Source organism: Coregonus clupeaformis, chromosome 31 (assembly GCF_020615455.1).
Source record: "Coregonus clupeaformis isolate EN_2021a chromosome 31, ASM2061545v1, whole genome shotgun sequence".
NCBI lineage: Eukaryota > Metazoa > Chordata > Actinopteri > Salmoniformes > Salmonidae > Coregonus > Coregonus clupeaformis.
In genome coordinates, this window is record NC_059222.1 from 15,584,487 (window position 1) to 15,596,732 (window position 12,246).

Consider the following 12,246-nt stretch of genomic DNA (forward strand, 5'->3'; position numbering starts at 1 on the left):
ATTGATTCAAAAGTTCTGATTCATTTTAGTCTCATCAGTTCAAATTAATTTATTCAATCTATTTTCTCCATATATAAAATGTATGGACTTCTTTGTATCTGCCGTGCCCGTTTAACTTCTGTGTTCTTGGACACAGTGATGGCTTGCTCCTCACACGTCCATGTTTCACTTTGTCACACAGCAACTTCCTGCTGAGTGGGGCCAAGCCACGGTGCCCTCTGCCAGGCTAGGAGCTGGCACACAGACCACTGCCCACGGGCACCCCCTCTACCCCCTTACCCCTTCTCCCTCCTCTCCCCTCTCTGGGGAATGTCCCTCCACCTTCTGTCTACTCTGATTCACCCTACACACACATGATGGATCACTGAGACTAAACGCTCTGTCTCACTAATGTCCAAGGCTGTGATAATGAGGAAATGCTTTCAACAAACAAAGTTCTGTTTGATGTACATGAATACACTCTTTTGATTGTCTGTATTGATATAGTCATCAGATACTCAGGTGATCATGAGTCGTGTTGTGTCCTATGATAATTGGAAATGAGCCCCGCTACCTTACAATGATGATCCTTTGCTGAAAAGGATAAGAGGAAAATCTATATTTTTATTCCGGGTAATAAACCTTGGGAAATTACGGATAATCACTCAGCAAAGACTCTCCCGTTGATTACCTTTATTGAACACAGACAGTACAAAAATCTTGTTTTATGTTGAACATGTCCCCAATATCATCATGCAGAGTGGCTTTATTCAGGGCAGATTTTAAGCATGTGGTGGCCTATGATTTAAATAGATATATCTCTCCTCTCTGCACCTGCTCCCCCAACCTAGCCTTTCTGGCCAGAAGGTTGGGGTGGCGCGAGGGCCATGGTTGTCTGTGGTTGACAATCAAGGACAGTTCGTTTTCAGCGGTGTCAGGACAGTAACATTCTCCCAGGGAGTCCCTTAACCATAGGCTACTGGCAGACAGACAAACACTCTGTGACAGCCATTTATGGCCAACTAGTGAACGCCATCTGTCAGACACTGTGGGAGGACATTACTGCTCACAGAAACGGTAGCTTGATTTCTCTCTCTTCTGTATTTACACAAAACTGACACCAAAGCCGACTTGGATGTTTTGTTGGAAGTGTGTAAACAGCCTGCTATTCTAGCATGTGTCTGGTTGACTGGTTCCATGGACTTGAGTGAGATGATCACCCCCATTTTGCAGTGAAAATGCCTCAGAAGTCTGGCAGAATCCGTTATTTGACTGTAAAGGTATCAATGTATCAATAATATCTATCATAAACATAATTCTCCATAAATCACATAAATGCCAGTTATGAGTCACCCAGAATTGCTAGGTCCTATATTAGGCCCTATCGAGAGCTTGGGACTATAAGGTTATATCAGCATTTTTGTCAAAATATAGTTATTTACATAGCCTTGTTCTGTTCCATGTTCTCTACCTATATATCCCAATTAATGTTGTTAAGTTCTAAAGAATAGAAGATCAAAATTGCTGACACCATTCAAACCAATGAGGGTTCGGTACTTTAAACCCAATTATCTCAGAATCATCTTTTTGCAGATAGAACCTTATAGTCCCATGCTCTCGCTACATTAGCTTGTGCAATGTAAATGTAAATATGGCAGTAGTTTATATTTGAGTTACATTACTGTCAGAAAGCATTGACATTTCTAAATATGACTATGCATCACTGTTAGATTTTTTGTGATGCTGACAGGCTCTGGGGGAATTATTAATTATGATCCTTTCACAAATCCACCAATCCTCTAAATTGAGTAAACAAGATCTTATGACCAACCCAACAATTGAACAAGCATAGAACACATTTCCTAGTTCCATTTTCCCTCCAATCAAACCTTGAAAAAGGGAAACGTCAACATTACCTCTCTAACTGCACAATTAACATGCAAATGAGCTCCGACACTAATGGCTGTGTCAAAATGTGCTTATGATGGAAATATGCTTTCTGTTTTGGCTATATGGGATAATTATTTGTCTATGAAATCAGCTGATGACAGGCATTCCCCTGGGGCCGAGAGGCAATAGCTGCTGCACCTGCCACCTAATTCAGACCCCAGACAGACTCAGAGTGCACAAGAACTGGCAGACATAATGAACTGCATTCACCCTGTCACTGGAGTCAATAACTTATCCCCACAACTGCTTTTGTTCTGAGGGGGCAGCAGCTCCTCTGATGCAGCCAATGCCCCTTATTCAACTGAAATGTATTTTCAATTGCAGCCCCCAGTGTTGCCCGGCACAAGCCCTGCTTTGACGCAGAGCTTTTAGCTCTGGGCCAGCAGCATTGTTAGCATGCATATCTATTGTGCGGAACCTTTGAGGGGAATCTGATCTTAACAAGGCCACTCTCAAAGTGTATAATGTGGAGTGTTTCCAGTAACAGGTGTGTCCACTGAAGATGACTGGCCATTTGTCACTGCTGAAAAGAATGGGAATAGTTAGCACGGTCGTCTTTTCAGTTAAAGCCTTCAAGAAATTACTTGGGAGCATGAAAGTCCTCCTCATTGGTTCTTTAGTGACCCTTATGTGGTTTTAAGGCTTTTTAGGCTCCCAATCTGGCTGGTTCTGAATAAGCACCAATAGAATAGCTAGTGTGGTTCAGTGAATCTCTATCTGTCTCACTCTTTCAGCCAAATAATTGTAAACCTGAACAACTAAGAAGTAAGAAAATAATATCTACTGGCTTCATATACAGCCCTTGTGTTATTTTTTTTACAGTTAATAAAAGTTGTCCAACCTGCATTGTCTAAATCAAAAACAAATAATCAAAGTACATTCATTATTTTTTGTATGGGAAAACTGTGAATCTTCACCTCCCTCACGAGCATTGCTTTTTAAAGTAGAACTTCCCATGCATCACTGTTCTACCACAGCAGCACTTGCTATAAACAAAACTACTTTTGTTCACAGAGGTGTTATCATCATGACAATCAGCATATCTGATGAATCTCCTGCAGGGAGGGATTTTATTAGCTGCAAAACTGTAATTAAAGAAAACAAAGGCAGTTACATGGAGAGAAAACTACTAAGTAACATCTAATTCATAGCAACCAAATAGGTTATTAGGCCGATGTAATTACCTAGAGTTTTCCTCCACAATCTCACAGAGATAATGTCTGAATAAATGGCAAAACAAAGAAATTCAAACAGACTCTCAAACAAACTCTCAAAAAATTAGAAGAGTACTCATATCTTAACCCTCAAGCAACTGACTGGGGTCATTTTGACCCCAGAGGCATATTTTTGATCATACTGTGTCTCAAAGGTGTTTTATTCAATCCTTCCAATTTTCCATGACTGTCAAGCCACTTTTTCTTATTCAATTTAAATTCTTTTTTTGTGTTTCTGTATCAATTTGTTTCTGTATCGCCTATTTCCACCTATAGTATTTTTAACAATAAGACCTTTATTTGAGTTAGGTTTTCTGGAGACATAATACCAAGTTATCCATACCCTCAGAGGGTGGAGGGGGATCTGTATCAGTGATTTTGACCAGATAGACAGATCACCTGCAGAGCTGGAGCCCCTTATGTACATACATATGGTTATACCTGTTCTATAGCAGATGTGACTGTATAGAAACTCAAAATGACCTTAAATGTAAGCTTAGTTGCTGTCCAAACAGCTCATGAAAAAATATGTAAGAGGTATGAATACTTGATAGAAATGCAATACAGAATCCAGCTATTCTCTGAATGTACACATAGTGCTGTATTGGTGTGTATTCTGCTACAAACTGTTATTCTATTGAGAATTCCTATAATATCCTTGTAATTACATTTTGGTTGCTATAACATTTGGTTTGAAGTGACATTGAGGATTTGGGCATGTTTTTTGAAGAATGCTGCCATAGCTCATTAGCCCCTAACACTCCCATTGGTTTGCTAAAAGCGATGCTAAAGCTTCTGTGGGGTAAGTAAGTAAAGAAAACTAAGACATATTTTTTGTCACTATCTCTCAGGATCAATGGATTACTAACTTTTTACCCATATAATTACATATATTTTGGTGTACTGCCCCATTATATAGCAGTCGTTTTTACCAAATAAATATGACAAAGTCTATATTTTCTTCAAAATTCTGAAAAATAGATGATACTATAATCAAATGATAGTAAATCAGTGTTTTAGTACTAATGTGGGTTGTACTTCTGAAAGAAGCGACACATTATAAGGGAAAATGTATATGTTTGTTTTACATAATATGCTAATTAACTGTAATTTTGCTAAAATAACTGTCTGTTTTTGGTTATATTTTATTTCAGATAACATTGTTTACATGTCCAATGATGTTAAAGGTCCAATGCAGCCGTTTTTATCTCAATATAAAATCATTTCTGGGTAACAATTAAGTACTTTACTGTGATTGTTTTCAGTTTAAATGGTCAAAATAAACAAAAATAGCTTCTTAGCAAAGACACATTTTTCAAGCAAGAATTTTGCTAGGACTGTCTGTGAGTGGACTGAGTGGGGAAGGGAAAATTAAAACTAACTGTTATTGGCAGAGAAGTTTGGAACTCTCTTTCTTATTTGTCTATTAACTAATTTACCACCTGGTGATGTCACCTGGCAGGCCAAAACCATCCCACTAAACAGCTCTTACACTAAAATGGCATTATTATCATTTTCACAATTTTCACAGTATTATTCCAACCTCATAGTGTAAAAATATAAATAAAACACAGGAAAATTACGTTTTTGACTGCATTGGGCCTTTATGATAAGAAATAAGTTAATATGTTGCTATTATTGTTGCTTTTTCCAATAGTTTCTTCTTGTTGGTAATCCATGTCTGTAAAATATGTTGGAGGAGTGAGGGTTAAACATCATAACATCTGTGTCTGAGTGAGAGTTGTGTCCCTTTTTGTCCAGACTCTCAAGGGTAATCACACAACATGTTTGAAATGTATTCATGATATACATTCATTATTATATACAAAGGTCAGATTATCCATATGAGTCCAATATATTTTCTGGAAACATTTACAAAATTGTATGCACGTGAACTCCCAATTTGGATTAAGGTCAATGTTACTACTTATGTTGCAGTAGTGATGGTAGAACTGCACATAATAATATTCACACGCATGTATGATATTGCTAATATCCATTGATACTTGCTTGCTAGGCATACTTTATACTTTATCATAAAGTATGCCTAGCAAGCAAGTATCAATGAATATTAGCAATATCATAATTTTAAGACTACTTCGCAGAGCAACAGATTAAGCTATTAAATAACTGCTGGCACATTTTTCTCACGCCACTGGATTGTAAATGTTCTTTACTGCATGATAAATCTGAACTGATAAACTAAATTGTTTTTTTTTAGTTTTTTACCATATCTCATGATTATAAGATTACTGCCAGGCAGAATCCTTCTCTGGCACCATCTTGAGAACAAAATATTTAAAAGCTTCGTTTTGATGGGGCATTGCAACACGTCTATATAAACACCATCTGGCATGGACAGTCTAACCGTAACTGTTTGTATCCGTCAAACAAAGTGTAAGATGAACTCCCCCTTTTATTCTCCCAACCTACATCAGTTACTACGAGGAAAGAACTTGAGCTTTCCAACGACAAAGTTACAAAAGGCTTACTGGCTCATTTACATGCTCGAAGAATGGCTACTGAATGCATAATCTTTTGCATTTAGGATCCTGTAATCCCAACGAAGTCTTCTGATGTGTTTCGATCCACATTCCCCCATGAACAATTAACTTGTAATCTCCACAAACATACATTCTGTTGCTGCCTATCTGATCTGCGATACGCCAGTGAAAGGACTCCGGGGACATGCCAAAGCGCTTTCTGATCCCATGGAGGCTCATGTATAATTTAAGGAATCAACAGTTCCATAACGCGCATCTAATTATGAAATAATTTGAGCACATTGTATGATCAGAAATATGTCGTATTAGTAAATTATTTGTTTAAAATATAGGCCTAGGCATATCGGACATTTCATTATATTTACATTGATTATTTATAGATTCTTAGTAAGGCTACTGTAGGCCTATTCAAATGGTTGAGTTATTGTTATAAGAAGTAGGCCTAATATCAACAGTTAGAAGTGGGGGTGGTGTTGGGATGTGCAATTATGATAAATATCATGATGTTATTAAAATATCATGAAATTGGAGTTAACAATGAAAGTACGTAATAATGTTTTGAGAAAGTTAAGCCTAAAATGTATTGTGCATCACCATTCATTCTCGGGTGTTTAGATCGATAGGCCTACTCTCTCTAAGCATTTCTGTCATCACAATAATGCAAACATTAGGATTTTGTATAATTCTGGACAGAAAATGTGTTTATCTAGGTAGGCTACATACAGTATAGATCGATCAATGTACATGATGGTTCAAATGTGCATTCAGATGTGATCAATAAAATTATGGTCTAATAATTATGTTGATAAGTATAACATTTTAGATATATGTAGAGTATATTTATTTTCTAGCCTACTGATAAAGATTAGCCTAATAAAGATTATTTTCAGTATGAGGATAAATACTGGGAAAGTTCATTTGTGGTTCATTTGTGGTAAATGGCAAATGTCTTCTGGAGAAAGGGAATATTGGGTCAAAAATCCAAAGGCAATCAAGGAGAATGCCCACACTTTTCTGCAGATGCTTCCAGATGTTTAAGCAACGTTTCTACTGGTGTTAGTTGCTACAACAAAACTCTTCTAACCCCCATGGGTGTAATGTGTATTCAGAACTCCATCAAAACTCTTCCAACCCCCATGGGTGTAATGTGTATTCAGAACTCCTTCCTCTTCTATTTCTGCACTTGCGAAATCTAGTGGACGTTCATACCACAGATTGTATTAGGCCCACTTGTAAACATTGCCAACTGCACTAGATAATTTTATTGCCAGCCTGCAAAACAAATAATTTGCTCTCACTACACCACAATGAATTAACAGAAACACATAAAAGTTAGCAAGTACCCTACGTTAAGCAATCATTAGGCCTACCTCTTATGTAGACCTAACATAGCCTATCTATAGACTGTATAAAAACGTTGTATACAGTCTATAGCTATGTTAGGCCACAGTCTACATAATTATTAAAAAGTGATATTAAAATTCAGACATTGTTGGCAGACTGCATGATTCCAATCACTCAAGGCATCCATAGTAGGCTACTAGACCAAACGTATATTTAGAAATGGCTTTAAAACCATTAATAAATAATCCACAGGAATAAATGTCCTTAATTGAGGCCGTATTAGATCAATTATGGCATGGCATGGACAGACAAAGCAACATATATGGTTCATTATATCAGTTTTATTGAAATTTCATCCAGGAACACTGGGCAATAATAAATATTTCATCAATCATCAAGAATGTACAAAAATAAAGATGCAAGGTCTATGGGCATAACACATTTTTTCCAGCAAAACAATCATGCTTTAGTTGTTCTGAAGCCATGCTAAATAAGTTCTACATACAAATGGACACAGAATAACGACACAAAAGCTAAACGTATTTTCAGAATTCTATGGAGTCATCAAGATCCATATAATTTCAACCTTTTTCGAACTAAATATATAATCATACAATTTTCATACACTGTAGAATGCGATTTCACCATCCTTGTTACAAGGAAATGACATTCTTCACTTTCACAAATGATGTCAAAAACTAAAATATTACATCTGCATGCAACTTTCTTCACCCTTTCGGATCAGCAAGTATGTTGTGCTACGATCACCTTCAGCGCTCGAAACGTTAAGGTTACATTCAGACATCTCCAGCTTAATGTTTTAGAACGTTTTTTTCACAAAGAAACATATGTACACTGTGTGAATGCATCTCTGGTGACACCAAATAACCGGCAAAAGTTTTACCTTGAAAAAAGTATTTTCACAAGGTCTTTGTTACAAGGAGGATATTTAGGGTATCTCATACGCAAAACAAATAAACAGACAAACAATGCATGCATTGAGGTCAATTCTTCATGTCCAATTCACAATTTACTGTACACGTTGACACCATTCTGTATCGGATGTCCCAAATTACTTCATCAAGTCCTTGTTTTCACTTGTAAGTCTCGTCAGTCCCGCTGAACTGATAGGAATATGAGGGGGTGGAGGTACTTGACATATGGGGCACGGGCAAGGTAAACCTGACCAGTGCTGGAAACCGCTGCCGAGTTGAAGCGGGGGTGCAGGGGCACTCTTCATTAGGGAATGAGGTGCTCGGATGGAGGTTAGTCCCGGTAAAGTGGTGGTGAGGGTGGAGGATGTGGACGAGGACAGCGCGCTCCCGAGCAGCGGATGCACCTGATGCGCCGGGTTGCCAGAGTGCCCGCTCACTGTCCCGCAGTGGAACGTAGAATGATGTCCGCCGTAGATTTCTCCAACCAGCCTTTTCATCTCGTCCAGGGAGCTGTTGAGCATCAGGATGTAGTTTCTGGCGAGCAGGAGAGTGGCAATTTTCGACAGCTTTCTCACGGACGGACCGTGTGCATACGGCATAACTTCCCGGAGGCCGTCCATCGCCAGGTTCAAGTCGTGCATTCTCTTGCGCTCCCGTCCGTTGATTTTCAGCCGCAGATGCTGAATCTCTTGCTCGGACACCTGCTTCTTGAGTTTGTACTTGCTCCCACCAGGTGACTTTTCCCCGTGCCTGGAAAGGTGCTCGCTCGTCATCTTCTGGAGGAGTTCGTTCTGCGTCGAGGACACTGAATTGAGGTGGTCTCTGAGATACATCCCATCCATGTCTGGTGAGGAAGATCTGCTCGAGCTGGAGTCAGAATGCATTTTATTAGCTCGGTTTGGGTAGGAGGTCGCTGCTTCCCTCTCTATCTCTGCCCTGTGTTTAAGTCACACTCGATCACCTGATTCTGTCGTTTGAGTTCCGTCCTCTTTTTGGGAAGGAGGTGTAGGTAACAACGAAGGAGTCGACACAGTGGGCTTGTTGGCCGGATAGCTGCGCTTAATCGTATCTCGCGGGTGCACCTCTTGCTCTGTGGTGAAGTAAAAGAGCGCTCGGAGTATTTATAGTGCTGCTTGAGCGAAGGGAAACAAAAGGAGCCCTCCTATTCATTTCATAATGGTCTTGTTAGGATGACGTCCCCATTATTATACAGGGCGGTGTCCTTTGACTGTCCCATTGACCAAAGGGACATCTATTCCTATTCATTGTAATGCCACCGTGGGGGGAACACTTCAGTCCTGGATCATCTGAAACCAAGACAACTTGAAAACTCTCTGCGGCTCTCTAGAAATAATAACGGGTTAGTTTGAAAGTATTGTTTGATCAGCTTCACTTTGTTTGTAATGCATTTTTTAAATGATTTTATTACAACTGTGTATCACTCAAATTCGGGAAAACTTGACATGTGGTGGAGCCTAGTCATGCATCGTGTTTTATTGATTGTGTGTTTGGGATCGGCTACTATATTCTCTAAATCGCTAGAAAATATGTTGATTTGCAGTATGCACAATCTAACTTTGTCGTGCTGTCGAGAGAGAATGAATAACATTGATGAGTTTTCGCTGCCATTTAGGATAGACTGTCAATGACCGACGCACAACCATCGTGATTTTTGCGCACGAGCAACAGAATATGATATATTCCCATATGCCACATTAATAGCCTGATAAGCAAATCGATTCTAAGTCTATTCAGCCTCATGACGTTTCAGCTTAATCAGCAGTTAACCAGGGAACTTCGCGAAAACGGATAAGATATTGATTTAGAATTTGATAAAAGCAAATAAGGTAGCCTATCTCACACGTTCCCCGTACATCAATTGGACTAATTCATGATATGCTATCATTATAACGTGCTATAATGTGTACTTTATTTGTTCATGAATTCATTTTCAGATCCTGTATGAAAATGCATCTGTTTGACCTGATTTGACCAATCTTGCGTCTCTTACTTACTATTTTCAGCCATGCAGGAATCCACATAACATTGCCTATATGTTATTTGACTCTCATGATTGTATTTGTTATAAGTGACATGTCCTTCCGCCCTACGTATACACCTGCCATAACATGACATTTAGATAGGATTTTAATGTATTCTACCATCACAATTATAGGCCATGTATGACAGCCCAAAAAATAGTTATCCCGATCAGAGGCCAAGCTGGAAATGGAATGGGCCAGGACGCTTGATGCACCACTGCAACAGAGTAGGCAGGCTACTCAACTTCCATGTGGTTTTCATTTAGTTATACAAATGATTCACACACATATACTGTGTCATTGCTTATTAAATAGAGGATTTAGTATTATGTAGAAAATATTTTTGAATTGATTATGACAACAACAACCACAACAACAAATATTATCATTATTATTATTATGTCTATATTAATAACAATGTTATATCGTTGGTATGTTGTTACTGTTGTCATTCCTGTTGCTACATACGGTGTGTAAAAATACAGACGTAATAGGCCTACCTTTTACCCCTAAACATTTCATTAAGGGCCTTACTAAATTTGGAGGTAAAACTAAAGGTCGGTTTGAAGATGAAATGTCCAAATGTAGCAACGCAACCCGTTTTTTCTAAGGTGGTTGGTTTTAGTAGGCATATACTCTACGCCTGCATAGCCTACTGATATTACATTAGGCCTAAATATATTGCTCATGTGGTACATGTGGTAGGCCTTTATAGCGTATTATGCCACCATTCTGAACTTTGAATTGCGTATAGTTTAAATTAAATATCTGTTCAATTCATACAGAAAATGCAAAACTTTTTATTGGCCTAGCTATAGGCTAATAGGCTGATTATTTACTTACTTTTTTCAAGTATGCAATTTACATTAGCCTACATAGGAATTCCAGTCCTTTTATAAGAGGAATATAATGTCTCCTTATATTAAAGTCTCATTTAATTGGTGGTGAGTATCAGCAATATTGTGATAAACTTGAGTCAATACATAAAACATAAAACATTAACTGAATAAGATATTTAAAAAGTAAATAGGAAAATGTTCAACAGCATAATAATAATTCTTATAAAAGTAATAATACAAGTAATAATGATAATAATAATAATAACAATAATAATAACACCCCCAATCCTCTAGTCATAAATTATGTCATAATTGTTGTTAATAATGTTCATCCTTAAAATAAATACATTTAACCTAGAAACAGAATGTATGGCAGTGCATGCACATCAGTGAATCTTATCCTGTAGAAATATTTATGTAGAACTTTAGAACTTGTTGATGAAAACTTGTGTCCAAATGTCTAGAAAATGACCACATTTACAAAAACCACTCATTATCACTTAATTTGTGATTTCATCTGCATTATATTGGACACAAATGTATACAACCATTGGAAGGATGACTGAAATCTATAAGATAACTAGACAGAAATTAAACCATCTCGATAGAATTCGATAGAAATGTAACCAGCTCTGTGATGCAGTATCATAAGACACATGGGAGATACTGGGAACAATATGACTGAAGTTTAAGAAAACACTAGATAGTTCCTATCTTCAAAGGGGTATACTCCTTTGTCATGGAGGAGAATAATAATTGAATGCACAGTAATTGGAGGGGTACAAGCATCATCCATCCAATAGTGCCAGCTACAAAAAAAACAACTCAATCTCATATTCTACTTGGTGTTCCACAGCAATAAAATCCCCCACCATGTCATTGTTGGAATAGAAAAGAAAGCATCCCTCATAAAGGTGCTGCAATGCAAAGAAAAGCGCTGGACTTCTTTGCTCTCTCTTGGTGGCATTTGAAAGTTTAAAGCTTTGAATACCAATTCCTTGAACTGGACATATGTGAATCCCTTTTAATCCTACTAATCCTGTCCCCAAGTGTTTCTTTGTCTGTGGGGCAACCACATAGATCTAAGTGAAAGTGTTCCTAATCCAGGCAATGTGGAGAAATGTCTCAATGAGAGAGAGCCAGGGGGAGAGGGAACTGCTCCGAGGCGCAGGGAGGTGAAAGGAAGGTGTCATGGTGGTTTTTGGGGCTGTGGAGTGGGGGGGGTGGATGGGGCTCACCTACTCACAACTGCCCCAGGGGAGGGGAACACCAATCAGCAGAATGAGTGAGGCCCCTCCCACCCTCCCACCATTGCACTGGGCCCACGCTGCTTACCCTGCACCAAGGACCAGGACATTGGCCTAAATTGAGGATAAAAAAACAAAAATCCCCCTTACTTAGCGGTACAGTCCCAGCAGGTTGCCTCTAATGTGCCTCAA

At 38.5% G+C, this 12,246-nt stretch overlaps 1 protein-coding gene across 1 annotated transcript; it reads right to left on the bottom strand.

The window, feature by feature from the left end:
• Positions 1-7,331: 7,331 nt before the first annotated feature.
• olig3 (oligodendrocyte transcription factor 3) lies at positions 7,332-9,301 on the bottom strand. Its single transcript, XM_041859419.2, has one exon. It carries the CDS (start codon positions 8,808-8,810, stop codon positions 8,064-8,066), a length of 747 nt encoding a protein of 248 aa, XP_041715353.1. The 5' UTR covers positions 8,811-9,301; the 3' UTR covers positions 7,332-8,063.
• Between the last annotated feature and the right edge of the window lie 2,945 nt (positions 9,302-12,246).